The sequence below is a fragment of the Notechis scutatus genome, chromosome 4 (genome assembly GCF_049901735.1).
Source record: "Notechis scutatus isolate UNSWTSFEM ecotype Mainland chromosome 4, rNotScu1.2, whole genome shotgun sequence".
Classification (NCBI taxonomy): domain Eukaryota; kingdom Metazoa; phylum Chordata; class Lepidosauria; order Squamata; family Elapidae; genus Notechis; species Notechis scutatus.
In genome coordinates this window covers 159,972,860-159,990,853 of record NC_142012.1, presented here as the reverse complement: position 1 = coordinate 159,990,853, position 17,994 = coordinate 159,972,860, and the positions used below count along the sequence as shown (strand labels likewise).

Genomic DNA, 17,994 nt, shown 5'->3' with positions numbered 1-17,994 from the left:
AACTGGACTTACTTTTTTTTTTTTACTTTTGAAAACATTTCACTTCAAGGGTTAGCTACATATATGGTTGCTGCACATTAGACTACTATGATGTTAAGTGCTATTTGGAACTTGTATTTTGATTTCTATCTTTCTATTTTCTGGCTTGGAGTTGCAGTAAATAGCATTTGCAAGAAAATATTGTGATTGATAGAGAACATGTGGGGTATACTGGAAGACATCCGAAGTAGTAGCTGATGTATAACTGAAGCAGACAAGGGTAGATTTTCATCAGCACCATGATCTGCAGCTATGGAATAATTTAAATAGCATTTTTCTCTCTGTGTCTCTCTCTCTGTGTCTCTCTCTCTCTCTGTCTGTCTCTCTCTCTCCCCCTCCTCCCCCTCTGTCTCATTCTATGTTTCTGTCTCTCTCTCTCTCTCCTGTCTCCCTCCCTCCTTCTGTCTCTCTCCCCCCCTCCCCCCTCTGTCTGTCTCCCCCTCCCTCTCCCACCCTCCCCCTCTCACTCTGTTTCTGTCTCCCTCCCTGTCTATGTCTCCCTCCCTCCCCCCTCTGTCTCTCTGTCTCTGTCTCTATGTTTCTCTCCCTCCCCCATCTGTTTCTCCCTCCCTCCCCGTCTCACTCTCTATTTCTGTCTGTCTCCTGTCTCCCTCCCTCTCTCTGTCTCTCCCTCCCTCTCTCTCCCACCCTCCCCCTCTATCTCACTCTCTATTTCTGTCTCTCCTCCTGTCTCCTTCTCTCCCTCTCTGTCTCTCTCTCTTCCCCTCCCTCTGTCTGTCCCTCTCTCCCTCTCTCTTCCACCCTGCTCCTCTGTTTCACTTTCTGTTTCTGTCTGTCTCTCTCCTGTCTGTCTCCCTCCTTCCCTCTGTCTCTCTCTCCTTCCCTCCCCTCTCTGTCTGTGTCCTGTCCTCCCCCCCTCTGTTTCACATAGTCTTTTCACTGTGTCTGTCTGTCCCTCCCTCCCCCCTCTCAATATATATATTTGATCACATAGTTTCTTGGGCTATTTCTTCCTGTCTTATTCTTTCGTCTGTTACCATGGTCAATTCGGCCGAGAATGTTTTATTACAAGGGTCCTGTAAACAATTCTCGTGTGTGGGGAGTACCTTGCAAAGTTGGCAGTGAATGCAGCTCACACAGGTAGTCCTCGCCTTATAATCACACCTGAGCCCAAAATTTCTGTGGCTAAAGCGAGATAAGTGGTTAAGAGAGTTTTGCCCCCATTTTACGACATTTCTTGCCACAATTGTTAAGTGAATCACTGCACTTGTTAAGTTAACTGCAAGACTGTTAAATGAATCTGAGGTCTCCGTTGACTCTGCTTGTCTGAAGGATCACGTAACCCTGGGACATTGCAACCGTCATAAATAGGAGCCAAGTGCCAAGCATCTGAATTTTGATCACGTGACCCTGATCGTAAGTGTGAAAAACATTCCTAAGTCACTTTCTTCAGTGCCATTGTGACTTTGAACAATCACTAAATAGGGGGTCCCCAAACTTGGCAACTTTAAGACTTGTGGACTTCAACTCCCAGAATTCCTCAGCCAGCTCTGGCTAAGGAATTCCTGGAGTTGAAGTCCACAAATCTTAAAGTTGCCAAGTTTGGGGACCTCTGCACTAAATGAATGATTGTAAATCAAGGGCTACCTCTGTGTGGTGAGGTACATTTTACCATTGCACTGTTACCTATCTCAGTTGAGTCATAGCTTTGATAAATATTTTTGTAGAAAAAGGGGAAGATCAACTATATAAGCTCTTATCTGTCCAAGACAGGATGAAAATGCATTCATGTGAAAACTTTATTCCGAATTTATTTAATACATGTTCCTGTCCTTTGTCTGGACCACTCTCACCTGCACTTTAACTAATTCTCAAGAGTCATATACTGTCTCTTCTGAATTCCCACATTTGCTCAGTGACAGATTCAACCATGAATCATGATTTAGCTGTATCAGCTTAGTAGAGGCTAGGAAAAGGACACTTTTTATGGCGGTGGAAATGGTTCCTTTCCAAAGCCTTTTACAAGCCCATATATCTTAAAGGCTGTCAAAGTCTACTCTTCCTCTGGTTATTACATGATTGCTTTTTATTTCATGGGGACAGGATGGCTATTAACTGACTGCAATTTTTTTTGCTTGTTATTGATCTCTTAGCACCTGGCTCATCTTGCAGGGTAATCTGGTAAATGTTTAGCTGGTAGATCACCATGAAATTCCAGGACTATAGGCTAACCTGGAAATAATGTAAAAATAAAATCCCGGAAATCGTGAACAAGAAAAACAACAACAACAACCCCCCTCAATGCTTTAATAAAGTCTCCAGATGCTGAGCTTGATTATGGGAATGCTGCAACAGTCTTTAAGTGTGAAAAATGTGTTGGAAGAAATGTCCAGCTGTGTTCAGTTCCAAGTGGAGAGAAAGACACTGGAAACATGGAGGCTGATTGGAAAGATGGTTTAATGGTGAAGCAGAACCAGGGGTGGGATTCTGCTAGTTCACACCTATTCGCTAGAACCAGTTGTTAACATTCTAAGCAGTTCGGAGAACCGGTTGTTAGAAGAAATTACTGGCCTAATCCTGTAAGGAAGGCAGGAAGGAAACATTCTGGTGTTGCTTACAGAAACTGCCTCTCCATTAACCCTTATTACATTCTTGGCAGGACTAGACTTCCTGTCTATGGAACTCCTCTGGAGTTTTTTTCCCCCTCCTTTGCTGGTACTTTGCTTGTGTGGAGTGACCATTCAAAGTTACAATGGCACTGAAAAAAGTGACTTATGACCATTTTTCACACTTACGACTGTTGCAGCATCCCCACAGTCACAAGAGGCCAGGCGAGGAGATGCGTACCTCGATGTGAGTGATGTTGAGTTGGCCACACCTAGCAGTCACATGACCACCAAGCCACACCCACCAACTAAGCCACGCCCACAGAACCGGTTGTTAAAATAATTGAATCCCACCCCTGAGCAGAACCATCAAGCAGGTGTGATTCTGGGTAGTTGACCACATGGAGGAGAGAGAGAAAGAGAGAGAGATTTATATCCTCTCTTGGGCCTTGCCCTTGAGCTTCCTGTTCCTGTGCAAGAAATGTTTTCTATTGGTTGCTGTAGTCACACTCCCATTTGGAGTCATGTTTGTCTGAATCAAGTTTGGTGGAAGCTTGGGCTGATGTAATATCCCCAGGTGCCCTGTGGTGAGCTCTGCTGCTAAATAGGTAGAGGGCTAATCCTATTATGTCCTGAGGGTGAAGGTCTTTTGTCTTGTAGATAGGCTGGCACCAAAATATCTGCTGGGGGGCAGGGAGCTGAGGCCGAGTTTCTGTTTCCTTTAAGATTTTTATTTCTCTTTTAGGGGAAATATTCTGCCTTTTTAACATTTCCTAGAATATTTCATTCTTCTAGGAGAGTTGCTAACTTTCTACAAACAGTTGTAAGTCACTTTTTTCAATAACTTCAAAATGGTCACTAAAGAATGGTTGTAAGTCAAGGACTACTTGTACTTGCATGTTATTGCTTTTTTAAAAAAACAGATCACAATAAAATGATTTGGATTTGTCTATCACTGGTGGCACAGCAACTAGCCAATAGGCACCCCTCCCCCAAAGGTTTAATTTCCCCAATTCAACCACATTATTTTGAAAACCTAAACAGAAACGCATTCTCTCTCGGGACTGTTCAGTACAGGCTAGAAAGCGTTATGCCCCTGTCTGCAGAGCAGTAAATCTTAAATAAATATATATATCAATGTTGTGTTTTCCTGTACTGGAAAGCTTGCATGGGTTGTGCCAAAGGGCTTCCTCTGTTGCTTAATATTTTGTTTCCTTCCTGTTATGCTTTTACGTGAGAATTACAGGCATCTGTCATGATTAGCAGCTATAATTTGCATTAGGAATGTAAGCTGAACCACTTTGTTAATGGTGCTGCATTGTATACAGCCGGATATGCCCAGGTCAGCTTGGATATTGTTTTATGCAGTTTTTTTCTACCCAATATACCAAATTAAAGCTGGGTTGGATGGGAAAAGCAAAACACAGTCACAATTCAATCAGTTATTCCAGCTTAATGACCCAATTGTGCCTTTGGCTGTTGAATCTCCAGCCATTTGCATCAGGATTATGGGTCTTTCCCTACTACTACTGTTTAACCTCATTTTATTCCCAGGTCAAGAATAAGATAGTCATAAGTGGTCTTCGGCTGGTCGGAGATTAAAATTACATTTAATAATAGTAAATAATACTGTAATATATTAAACTTGTATGAGCCAACTCTGGAAGACTCACGGCAACCAAAAACAGGAATTGCAATTGTGGGGGAAAAATATCCATCTGGTTCAGTTCCAAGCCGGGAGAAAGACAAAATGGAGGCTGATTGGAAAGAGGGTTTAAGGATAAAGCAGAACCATATGTGGCTCTGGGCAGCTGACGGCATGGAGTTGAGAGTGGGGGCGGTTTTATACCTTTCTTGTGCTTTGGACTTGAGCTTCCTGTTCCTGTGCAAGAACATGTGTTCTGTTGGCTGTCGTCAGACTCCCGTGGGGCCATGTAGGGGTTATGAAAGGGTCATAGCTGGCTCTATAGGCAAAGCACCATTCCCAGGTGTTTGTCTGAGCTCCCAGGTTTGGTTGACGTTTGGACTGCTCTGAGATGATGCAATGACTGAAATACCCTTAGGAGATTGTGCAATGTAGTGAGCTCTGTGTCTTCTTCTAAATGGTAGTGGGTTAATCCTATTATGTCCTGAAGGATCATGTCCTATTCTTCTTAATCCCATCATCCTGGAGCTGAGGGTCTTTTGTTTTGTAGATAGGCTGGCCCAGTCTTTCTTAATGGGCACAAAATATGTGCTGTGGGGTGCTATTAAGAGTGAGTCTGCTTTCTGCCTCTAAAAAAACACGTTTCTCAATTTTTCATTTAGGGAAATATAATATTCTGCCTTTTTAATATTCCTCAAAATGTTTCATTCTTCTAGGAAGTGGGGTGCTTCCCTCACAATTGAAATTGAGTCTAGTGAGGGTGTTGAAGTGTGTTGGTGTATGTCACATTTCTCTCTAGAAAAAGTACAGAGAAGAGCAACCAGGATAATTAGGGGACTGGAGACTAAAACATATGAAGAATGGTTACAGGAACTGGGCCTGGCTCGTCTAGTGAAGCGAAGGACCAGGGGAGACCTGATAGCGGTCTTCCAATATTTGAGGGGCTGCCACAGAGAGGGGGTCAAGCTATTTTCTAAAGTGCCTGTAGGCCAGACAAGGAATAATGGATGGAAACTGAACAAGGAGAAATTTAACCTGGAAATAAGAAGAAACTTTCTGACAGTGAGAACAACCAACCAATGGAACAGCTTTTGCCTTAGGAAGTTGTGGGAACTTCATCACTTGAGACTTTCAAGAAGAGATTGGACTGCCATTGTCAGAAATGATGCAGGGTCTCCCACTTGGGGAGGGGGTTGGACTAAATGACCTACAAGGTCCCTTCCAACACTGATTTTCTGTTTATCTCTCTGACCATTACTGCTTGTGCTGCTCATTGGGCCAGCTGAAGCAACTGGGTAGTCTTCAGAGACAGCCCCATGTACAGAACATTACAGTAGTCAAGCTGAAAAGTGCGCTTGGATTGCAACCGAAGCAAGCGTGTGAAGCTTCATTTCCACATGTATGGGATTTAGGTTGCACATGCAAAACCATTTGCCCGACTGATGCCGAAACTGCCAAGACCACTACTGTCCATTTAACCAAAAAAGGTTGGGGACCCCTGGACTAGGGCGTGTGTTTGTCTGAAGGCCCCTCTGATCTGCGAAAAAATGCAACTGATGTACCAGACAGAGTTGTTTCACACCTTATTTTGGCATCATTCCAAGCGTGGCTTCAAAATGAGAAAAATCCGCTAGAAGTCTGTCACCCCTTTAGAGGATGAAGGACTCAGGAGACAGGTAGCGTCTGAGAACATTGATGCAGGATAGGCATCAGCCGTGGAGAAAATAAATGCTATGCCAGTTTCATTTAGAAAGCATCAGATTTGAGAAAGCTCGCAAGTTTCTCTACTTTCCTTTCAACGAACAAATAAAATACGGTATCCATTTCAATACAGGAAGTCTAGCATTCTGTGAGTTTTAAAAGCAGAGGTCCCCAACTTCTGGTCTGTGAATCGGCACCAGGCCGTGGCATCCCTGAAATTGGGCCGTGCAAACAATCAAAACTCTATCTTCAGGATGCAGGCAGAATGCTAAACCACGATCCCTCTGGTCCACTGAAAAATCTTTCTCCATGGAACCGTTTCCTGGTTCCCCTACAGTTTGGGAGCCACTATTTTAAAGGATGGGTTTTTCCTTTTAAGGGCACAAACATCCCAAAATTTGCAGTCTTGTTCAACGAGGTTCTCCTAGATATCTCTGAGTGAAGATAAATCCACTTCATGAAATGCAAATCCAAGATTTAAACCCCCCCCCCCCCAGATAACACCAAATGAAAATCATAAAGTAGCAGCGGGAAAATCATGGCAGAAACATTACTATATCAGCACATCTATCTTCCTCAAGTATGCCTAAACTTGTTATTTCAGTAAGTTTAAGAATCTTGAGGGTTTTTTCTTTAATCATCAAAAAGCCAAAGGATGACATATTTTAAACCAGGCATCTGAATAGGAACCAGATGACGATTTCTCCAACACAAATCACTCCTAATAGGGCTCAGTTGTGGTAGTGGAAAAACAAAGTGATGGTGATTCTTAACCCTTTCTTTGAAATTGGGTAAAACTCTGTATCATCTCTTTACCTTGTCCTGAAGATCCCAACCTGAACTTTCCACACACAGGTAGCCTTTGACTTACAACCAAAATTGAGCCCAGAATTTCTGCTCCTCAGTGAGACATTTGTTAAGTGAGTTTTGCCCCATTTTACGACCTTCTTTGCCACAGTTGTTAAATGAATCAGTGCAGTTGTCAAGTTAGCCACACGGTTGTTAAGTAAATTTGGCTTCCCCCATTGACTTGGCTTGTCAGAAGGTTGCAACATGACTCCCAAGATGCTGCAACCATCATAAATATGAGTCAGTTGCCAAAGGTCTGAATTTTGATCACGTGACCATGGGGATGCCCTGCCCGCAAAGGTTTTAAGTGCAGTTTAAAAACTCACAAGCAACTTTTTTCAGTGCCACTGTACATTTGAACGATTGCTAAACAAATCGTTGCGACTCGAGAATTATCTGTATATGAAGCTTAGTACATTAAAGGTTTTTCTGAGTGGCAGATAAAATGGCGAAACGTGAAGAACTCAGGTGTTTGTCGTCTCTTTCTACCAAATGTATCATTTGACTTCGGAATTCTGGGAGGTGAAGTCCACAGTTCGTAAAAGGGCCATAGTTCCCCACTTCTGCTCTAAGACTAAGCCAGGGGCATGGAGAAGACCTCAGCATTCTCAGAGAAGACTCAATGCTTGCAGAAGTGCACAAAAATATTTTAAGAGTAGAATGATTACAAATAGAATAGTATAACAGAGTTGGAAGGGACCTTGGAGGTCTTCTAGTCCAGCAGTCGCCAACTGGTGGGCCGCGATAAAATTTTGGTGGGCCACAGAGAAATCTCACCCCCAGAGTACCCCCCCAAAGCAATTAATCCAGGCTGCACAGAAACACAAGGCTGCGCCACCCACATGGCCCGCGTTAACCCTCCCCGCCCACTCACTCCTAAATTGCTATTTTTCCTTTTTCCTACCATCAGTTGTTCTGCTGTGCCAGGAGATTAAGATTAGCTAGGAAGCAGGAAATGGTTGGATTTCTTGCTTTCTAGCTAGTCTTTAAATCTTTGGTTTTGCTTTTAAGCACAGCCGAACCCCCCTTAGGACTGAAGGTTCTATTATTCAGTGCAGACTCACGGCAAGCAAATTTTATGTGACAGACTGAGCTAGCTGATGGCAGATAGATAGATCACTGAATGATTCTGTGAGCAACTCAATCTGCCTGCCTGCTTTGCCTGATTTTGGGTAAAAGTTGCTCTTTTTTAATAAAAAATTAAATATTTACATATATGGTGTGTTGTGAGTTAATTTTGTGAGTTTGCTTGCTAGCAAATTTTATGTGACAGACTGAGCTAGCCAATCGCAGATAGATCTCTGAATGAATCTGTGATTCTGTGAACAAATCAATGTGCCTACTTGCTTTGCCTGATTTTGGGTAAGAGTTGCTCTTTTTTTAAAATAAAAAATTCAATATTTATATAAATATTTATAATATTTACATACAAGCCATGCCCAGCCAGTCACATGACCACCAAGCCACACCCACAAATTAGGCCACGTGCACAGAACCAGTTAGTGGTCCCTGGGATTTAAAATTATGAGTTTGGTGGTCCCTGAGGTCCAAAAAGTTGGCGACCCCTGTTCTAGTCCAACCCCCTGCTTAGGCAGGAAACCCCTACACCATTTCAGACAAATTGTTCTCCAATCTCTTCTTAAAAACTTCCAGTGTTGGAGAATTCACAACTTCTGGAAGCAAGTAGTTCCACAGATTAATTGTTCTAACTGTCAGGAAATTTCTCCTTAGTTCTAGATTGTTTCTCTCCTTGATTCGTTTCCATCTGTTTCTTCTTGTCCTGCCCTCAGGTTTTTGGAGAATAGATTGAGCCTCTCTTCTTTTTGGCAATTCCTGAGATATTGGAACACTGCTATCACGTCTCCCCTAGTCCTCCTTTTCATTAAACTACATATATCCAATTCCAGCAACTGTTCTTTTTAGGTTTTAGCCTCCAGTCCCCTAATCGTCTTTGTTGCTCTTCTCTGCACTTTTTCTGAAGTCTCAACATCTTTTTTTACATCGTGGTGACCAAAACTGGATGCAGTATTCCAAATGTGGCCTTACCAAGACATTATAAAGACTTCATGTGATCTTGATTCTATCCCTCTGTTTATGCAGCCTAGGACTGAGTTGGCTTTTTTGGCAGCTGCAGCACACAGCTGGCTCCTATTTAAATGGTTGCTCACTAGGACTCCAAGACCCCTCTCACAGTTACTGCTTACTATTACTACTGATGGTTAGTGAAGATTAAGCATCAGTGGACAAGGAACATGGGATGCTGTGTGTTGATAGGTGGAAGATGGAATGGAGTCATTTGAAAGAAGGGCTGGCTGGCACCTGGAGTAGGAAGACTCAGTTTTCTGACATCTTACAAGTAGTCCTTGACTGACGACAGTTCATTTAGTGACCAGTCAAGGTTACAATAACACTGAAAAAAGTGATTTATGAATATTTTTCACATTTATGACCAATACAGCAGCTTCATGGTCACCTGTTCAAAATTCAGACGCCTGGCAACTGACTCATATTTATGACGGGTGCAGTGTCCTGTAGTCATGGGATCACCTTTTGTGACATTCTCACAGTCAATGGGGAAGTCAGATTCACTTAACAATCGAGTTACTAACTTAACAACTGCAGTGATTCACTTAACCACTAGGTAAAGAAAGATCGTAAAATGGGGGACAACTCAACAAATGCCTCAGCAACATAAATTTTGAGCTCAATTGTCATAAGTTGAGGACTATTTGTATTGCAACTCCCAATTGTAGGTTTCATTTTTACATATTTAAACATCCAGACACTCATTGTCTGGGTATTTAAATATAATGTCAGCCTACCATCTATTGCAGAAGTCTCACTGTGTTGCTTAAAATACAAGTTGGAAAAAATTTATTGGGTTTGCCATCTACTTTACTGGAATAGCTCTGGCTGTATTGACTTCACTATAATTGTTCTTTTGCTGATAAAAAAAAACCATTTCAAGTTCAAAGCAGAGCTATAAATGTCTTCTCCCTGGAATTTTGATGTTGAGACCTGTTACATTTCTAATGCCATTGATGTCCTGTCTAAGGTGGATCAATATTTATATTTTTATGCCAAAGCTGACAAGGAAGTCCTGGCCTTTTGTTTAAAAGGATCTTCCTGATCTTTCAAAACATAGAGGGAAGAAATTATGCTGGGTCGGAAAGAGGCCTTCAATCACACGTCATTGCAATAGACACTAATCATTAATGGCTCTGCATTCCACAAAACTTTAAAAGCTGGTGAAGTTTGAGTCATTGAGTCATGGGATTGTAGAGTTGGAAAGAATCTCAAGGAATCTTTAGTTAGTCCAACCCCCTTGCTGGAGGGTTTAGCTCATGGGTGGCAAACTGCTGTTGTCATGTGACGTATCATAACCTTTCCCCCCTTTGCTAAACTGGCGTGAACATAGCCAGTGCATGACGCATCCAGCCTGCGGGGCAGCGAGTTTGACACCCCTGGTTTAGTTCATTCTCCAGAGGTGGTTATCCGTTCTTGTCATGCTCCTGTTGGAATCTGATTCTGAGGGAGAGGTGAAGCAGCTGACAGGGAATGGGAGTGTGGCTCCGTCGGCTGTGGAGGAAACTGGGGAAGAGCACAATCCGGCTGGGCATTCAGAGGAAGACCCAGGCCCACCCCCTCTTCATCCTAGGGACCGCAGGGAGGAATGAATAAGGGAGCAACATGAGTTGCATGGTTTACGGGGGAGAAAAGGGCCCTGATCCCCTTCATTGGCTGCAGTTGGGAAAACTGTTTAAAAAGGCAAACTACACACGCAAAGTTGCTGGAAACAAAGTGTAAAATTATTTTGGTTTGTCAAGTCTTATCTGAGTTCTGGTGTCTTCCCAAGTGTGCATGTTTCATTATCTTTTGACGTCTTCAATCCTGCCCCGTCTAGTTAATTGCTGTAGTGTGGTTTGTGTTGGTTTTTATTTATAATTTATATGTACTTTGAGTTTGGACGGAATTTCTTCCCTTTAAAAACTGTTCTTGGGAGAGTTTTTTTCTCCAGCCGATGATAACTGGACATTGGGGGACATCTTGGAAGTATTAAAGGGACTTTACCTACTTTTGTGACTTTGTTGCTTTTATACCACGCCCCTTTGGGTCATCACAGTTTTCTTTCTAAAAACCTTCAGAGATGAAGCGCCTAGTATAGGTAGTCCTTGACTTACAACAGTTCATTTAGTGACCATTCAATGGCACTGAAAAATGTGACATGACCATTTTTCACACTTATGACCATTGCAACATCCCCATGGTCATGTGATTTACATTTGGATGTGTGATACCTGGTTCATATTTATGACAGTTGCAATTGTCCCAGGATGACGTGATCCCCTTTTGCAAAGTCAATGAGGAAGCCAGATTCACTTAACAAGCATGTTACTCACTTAACAGCTGCAGTGATTCACTTAACAAATGTGGCAAGAAAAGTCGTAAAACGGAGCAAAACACACTTAACAAATTTCTCACTTAACAACATAAATGTTGGGCTCAATTGCAGTTGTAAGTCGAGGACTACCTGTCATGCCCCTGTCCGAGTCTTGAGGAGGAAGATGAACAGCTGACAGGGAGTAGGAGTGTAGCTCCGTTGGCTGTAGGAGGAAACTGGGAAAGGGCAAAGTCCGGCTGGGCAGAGCAGGGGAGAGTAGAACAAGGGAGAGGGAGTTCAGCGGAAGACCCAGGCCCACCCCCTCTTCATCCTAGGGCCTGCAGGGAGGAACGGAGAAGAGAGCAACATGGGTTGCATGGCTTATGGGGGAGGAAAAGGTCCCGATTCCCTTCATTAGCCACAGATGGGAAGACAGTTTAAAAGAAATGCATGCTGAGTGCAGCAGCAGTTGGGAGCAAACATGGGTTTATCTTGTATTGACTTTGCTTATCTGTGTTCCTGGCGTCTTCTCAACCGTGTTGAGTTATTGCTGTGCCTTCACATCTGGAATTCTTGCTCCTGCCTTGTCAGACTAATTACCTCATTTTGCCTTGATTGGACTTATAGTTACAGTTTTTGTTGACCACGTTTTGGACTTGATTCTCTGCAGTCAAAGGCTGTTCCTGGGAGAGTTTTTCTCCAGCTAGAAGGTAACCAGGACTTTGGGGGCTAATAAGTTGGAGCTAATAAAGGGACTCCTACTAATTATCTGACTGTGTTGCCTTTGTGCCACGCCCCGGATCATCACACTACCTGTATATCTATATAGGTATTACTGTACACATCTTACAATCAGGTATTAGTGTACACATCTTACAATCAGGAAGGGTTTCCTTATATTTAGAGGAAATCTACATAGGTAGATTTAGCTACATAGGTAACTACAACAAATATATGGTCCTATTTTATCTTGAAAATACATCATCTTCATCATCCTCATCATCACCTCCTTCCTCTTTATATATGGTTATATCTCTCCATTTTTATTTCACAAAAGGTGATCACATGACCCCTGGACACTGCAACCATCATAAATATATGCCAGTTGTCAAGCAGCTGAATTTTGATCACATGACCACAAGGATGCTGTAATAGTAAAATTGTGTGAAAAACAGTCCAAAGTCACTTTTTTCAGTGGTGTTGTAACTTTGCTCACTAAACAAATGGTTGTAAGTTGAGAACTACCCGTATACAATGCAGTCATTGCGATAATGTGGTTTACATAATTTGGGCATGTAATGTGAACTCACCCATGGCTACTTCAATCAATCATGGCTGATTAACCTGGCTTAGAGTAAGAGGGTTAGGGTCAATTAGCTACTGGAATAATATGTGGGAATCTTTGGGAGTCAAGAGGAACTTGTTGTTATTGTAGCTGAACAATAAAGATGGGGTTTAGTACTCATGGTTATTCTCCTTGTTTGGATTGTCTTGAAGAGTTGACACGAATCTCACAAAACTGAAAATCTGGTCTTCAGTGGAACTGCATCTACGAGGAGGGAAGTGTGCAGTAGGGTACGCCAAGGCTCTCATCTAGTTTTGGTCGCCATTATGTAAAAAAAAGATGTTGAGACTCTAGAAAGGGTGCAGAGAAAAGCAACAAAAACGATTAGGGGACTGGAGGCTAAAACATATGAAGAACAGTTGCTGGAATTTAGCATGTCTAATTTAATGAAAAGAAGGACTAGGGGTGACATGATAGCAGTGTTCCAATAAGAGGTTGCCACAAAGAAGAGGGGCTCAATCTGTTCTCCACAAAACCTGAAGGTAAGAAAGGAAGCAATGGATGGAAACCAATCAAGGAGAGAAGCAACCTAAAACCAAGGACGAATATCATGACATAACAATTAATCTGGACTAGCCTCCCGAAGTTGTGGATGCTCCAACATTGGAAGTTTTTAAGAAGAGATTGGACAACCATTTGTCTGAAATGATATAGGGCAGGGGTCTTCAAACTTGACAGCTTTAAGACTTCCTCCAGTCATGTTAGCTCAGGAATTCTGGGAGATGAAGTCCACAAGTCTTAAACTTGCCAAGTTTGAAGACCCTTGGTATAGGGTTTCCTGCCTGAGCAGGGGTTGGACTAGAAGACCTCCAAAGACCTCCAACTCTGTAATTCTCCACCTTTCCTTTTACTTTTCAGAAAACTGAAGAGGATCCCTTCTAAAAGCCTTCCCACTCCTCCTTTCCTTCTGTGAGCTGGCTTTCTAGTTGTTCAGCTTGCAGCTGTCCCCCAAGGTCATTCCCACAAGCCATCACAGCTACACCTGAGAAGATCATCTTTTTAGTGCTAATAACAACCCTTCATTTGCATGAAGTAAAGGGTGGGGTGAGAGAGTTCAACTTGCTTCCTCCTCTTGGTGGTACTGACCAATCAAATAACCTACTGTGATTTGAATAACCCCGCCTCTTTATTTTGCATAGTTCTTCAATGTAGCTCGGGCATAATGCAATATTCAAATCTGCTTGGAAATTTGCATCAGCTATTCTGATTATTTTCAAAAAGCTCAAAGCTTTTACCGCTCACAAGAAAATGAACAAATTGGTGAACGTCCTTTCTTGGCAAAAGATAATCCCAGCCGGAATGGGCATTACAGAAAGGGAGAAAAAAAGGCATGTTTTGTGCAGGAAAAAGAAACATCATAATTTGTCGTCCCTTTGGCTGAGATTAGCATTTTTAAAAAGTGGATTCTGTACAGTACTGTACCGCAAACTCAGTGAAGTAAAGGAGAGAAGGAAGAAAAAAACAACACCCATATTGGTATTAAAAGCAGATGGGAGGGAAGAAAGACAGTCAATAAACCTATAATGATCTGGACCAATAGCACTGGGAGATTTCTACAAAGTACAATGACCTCCAATGAACTTAAGCCAGATAAATCACCTCAAGAACAGAGAGCTGACATGTGTAAAAGCCAGCGGTGGGAGAAGCAGCATTATAAAGAGGTGTAGGATTCACACTTCCTTGGGGACCTTCAATGGATTCCCGATGCGAGCAATGCAGAAAATATGTTCGGGAGAGCCGTCCTTTTTCCCTCGTCCGAATAACAGAAGGAGAAATGAAGTCCTATTATACTTTCTTAAGAAAGTGTGCAGAACTGGAGGAGATGGCCCAGACAGGTATGCTGAAATCTCTCTTGCCATCACAAATCTCTTCTCCGAGATCAAAATTCTCAGGGAACAAAATTTTAAAGCAAGTTTTTTCCCCCCTTTACGTGGAAAAAGAGAGAGTGGGGAGAATAAGGTATTGTTTAAATGTCAAAGAAAGGGATGTTGAATAATCGTGTCGGGAGTGGTTCTGCTGTGTTGCATCTGAATTATTCTATTAGTGGGTTTGGGGATTTTGCAGTCCCGTTGATCCCGAAAGCTTGGAAGGAACGAATTAGAAATCTCAAATCAAAACGAAGGCTAGGGAGAACGAATAACTGATTAAAGATTGCAAACGGTGTGATGTAGGGATACTGCAAGAAATAAACTTACCTTTTCTTGAGGGACAACCCAGGGCTTAGTTGTTCATCCCCAAGCTCAATTCCTCTCTTACAGAATTGGTATCAGAATAACAGAGTTGTAAGGGACCTTGGAGGTCTTCTAGTCTAACCTCCTGCCTGAGGAGAAGACCCTATATCATTTCAGATAAATCTCTTGTTAAAAACCTCCAGTGATGGAGCACCCACAACTTCTGGAGGCAAGACTGTTCCATTGAACAATTGTTCTTCACTGTCAGGACATTTCTCTTCAGCTGTAGGTTGCTTCTCCCCTTCCTTGGTTTCCATCCATTGCTTCTTGTCCTGCTTTCAGGTGCTTTGAAGAATAGGTTGAGACACACACACACACACCCCAGCCCTCCTGTGTTAAAACACTTCTCTCAGTGCTTTCGTAAAACAAGACATATCCAGTCCCTGCAACCGTTCTTCATAGGTTTTAAAGCCTTCAGTCTTCTAATTGGAATTAGGAATTAGAGTTGGAAGGAATCTTGCAGTTGTTCTTCTTCGCCCTCTTTCCAGAGCCTCAACATTAAAAATAATAATAATCTGGCAACCAAAATTGAATAGAATAGATGCCGTCATGTGACGTATCGCAATGTTTTTTCCCCCTTCGCAGAGCTGGGGTGGGCGTGGCCTGTGCATGACGCATCGAGCCCGCGGGCCACCAGTTTGACACCCCTGATCTAGAAAGCCCTGAATGGCTTTATCCTAGGATCTTATTCCTGAGAAAAATCTAAGAGACATTAAGTTTTAGACGCTGTCTTCTACTGTGTTAGTCCAAATGCTTTGGCATCCCTTGTCTCCAGAGAGTCATCTTGGCACCTGCCCTGTTGGAATTTTGGAAGGGCTGTCAAGACGGTTTCGTTTGAACAGGCTTTGGAGAAATGATTGGATCAAGTCCAGTTTTTGTGCCAGCCAAGGAATGAGACTTGGGATGAAATGCGTGTTCCAAAGTTGGGACGTGAATTCCGCCCTTATCATACTTGTATCCGATGTGGTAATGCAAGTACAAAAGGGAGAGAATTGTATGATTGACATTTCGTCAATTTTGTGGTTACATTTAACTAGATTTTGTTTTAATATGCCGCCTGTAATTTTTATGTTTTCATATTGCTGTATTTATGGATCTGAGATTGTTGTATGTCACTGAATTTCTGCTGATTGATGTTTATTGGGATTAATTTATCAGAAGCATAAGATGCCCAGAGTCATTTGGTTGAATTTGGAGATTGTAGAAAATCAAATGGATGGATGGATGGATAGAATTAGAATTAGAATTAGAATTCTTTTATTGGCCAAGTGTGATTGGACACACAAGGAATTTGTCTTGGTGCAAATGCTCTCAGTATACATAAAAGAAAAGATGCATTCGTCAAGAGTCAAGAATCATAAGGTACAACACGTAATACTACTCATAGGGTACAATAAGCAATCCAATCATACTAGGAAACAGTCCATATAAATCGTAAGGATACAAGCGACAAAGTTACAGTCCTACAGTCACAAGTGGGAGGAGATGGGTGATAAGGAGCGATGAGAAGATTAACAGTAATAGTAGTGCAGACTTTGTAAATAGTTGAACAGTGTTGAGGGAATTGGATGTAATATTCCACGTATGTTGTTACCAGGGCGCTATAAAGTCATACTAACACTTCACGTGTTTTTGATTCTTTCCTTCTGTTAATTCAGCCTTGGACTGCATTGGTTCTTTTGGTGGCTACAACACACCACTGGCTCATATTTAAGTGTTTGTCTACTAGGACTCCTAGATCTCTTTAGAAAACTAGTTGTTCACTTCTGTGTATGTATAGTAGTAGGGAAGAGTAGGTAGGAAACTTTATTTAGCTTCAGCCAATTACCATCTGTGACTGCAGTTGGACCAGGATGTTTAGCGATTCATGTCATTGACTGCTGACATTTACAGATAGTTCTCAACTTACAACCACAATTGACCCCAACATTTATGTCGCTAAGTGAGATGTTTGTTAAGTGAATTTTGGACCATTTTATCACCTTTCTTGCCTCGGTTGTTATGTGAATCATTGCAGTTAAGTTATAAGATGGCTTGTTACGTGAATGTGGCTTCCGCATTGGCTTTTCTTGCTGAGGTGATCATATGACCCTGGGACACTGCAACCGTCATAAATCTGAACCAGTTGCCAAACATCTGAATTTTGATCACGTGACCCTGGGATTGTTGTAATGGTCGAAGTGTGAAAAACCATCATAGGTCACTTTTGAGGACCCAGATTGTTGCGGTATATAAGCCTAAGTGCTATTGCTATGGCTATTTTAGTGTCACTAAATGAGCCATTGTAAGTTGAGGACTACTTGTGTTCTCTGTGGGCCTACTTTTGAAGTCCATCTGGAAGCTGTAATTGACACAGAACCCAACAGTCAGATTGCTACCAAGAAGAACCGTCCATTGTAGGATAAGTGGAACCTATCGTGGTAGGATTTAGGGGGTGGGTGAGTTGGCTACCTATAAGGTTCTGGGCCCAGTTCAAAGAGTTGAGTATTATCAGGGGTGGGATTCAATTTTTTTAACAACTGGTTCTGTGGGCGTGGCTAAGTTGGCAGGCGTGGCTTGGTGGTCATGTTATTGGCTGGGCGTGGCCAACTCAATATCACTCACATGGAGGCACGCATCTCCTCGCCTGGCCTCTCAGGACTGTGGGGATGCTGCAACAGTCGTAAGTGTGAAAAATGGTCATAAGTCACTTTTTTCAGTGCCATTGTAACTTTGAATGGTCACTCCACACAAGCAAGTACCTTCAAAGGAGGGGGAAAAAAACTCCAGAGACGTTCCTGAGACAGGAAGTCTAGTCCTGCCAAGAATGTAATAAGGGTTAATGGAGTGATAGTTTCTGTAAGCAACACCAGAATGTTTCCTTCCTGCCTTCCTTACAGGATTAGGCCAGTAATTTCTTCTAACAACCGGTTCTCCGAACTGCTTAGAATGTAAACAACCGGTTTTAGTGAATAGGTGCGAACTGGTAGAATCCCACCCCTGAGTATTATCTATAACAGTGATGGCTAACCTTTTTGTCATCGCATGCTGAAAGTGTGTATGTGTGCGCGAGAGAGCACACACTTGTGCCTGCACCATAATGCAATACACAGGTGACCCCCCCACTTGCTCCCCCGCCCCCCCCGGTGCATGTGCATAGGACCCCGCACTCCCCCACCCCTGCTCATGCGCACACGTCTCATGAATGTGACCCGCCCCCCACATGCGTGGCAGATACTCAAAAATCAGCTGGCAAG

The 17,994-nt window shown here is 42.6% G+C and overlaps 1 protein-coding gene across 8 annotated transcripts in view; it reads left to right on the top strand.

Moving 5' to 3' along the window:
• The window catches only part of MCF2L2 (MCF.2 cell line derived transforming sequence-like 2), a 222,745-nt gene that overhangs the window by 11,471 nt on the left and 193,280 nt on the right, over nt 1–17,994 (top strand). The window contains exon 1 of one of the 8 annotated variants that reach the window (XM_087965411.1): nt 14,143–14,362. The exons of the other annotated variants lie outside the window; for them this stretch is intronic. Within the exon in view, the coding sequence (XP_087821537.1) occupies nt 14,221–14,362 (142 nt within the window). The 5' untranslated portion in view covers nt 14,143–14,220. Of the gene's footprint in view, nt 1–14,142; nt 14,363–17,994 lie in introns of those variants that run through there. 8 annotated transcript variants of the gene reach the window in all.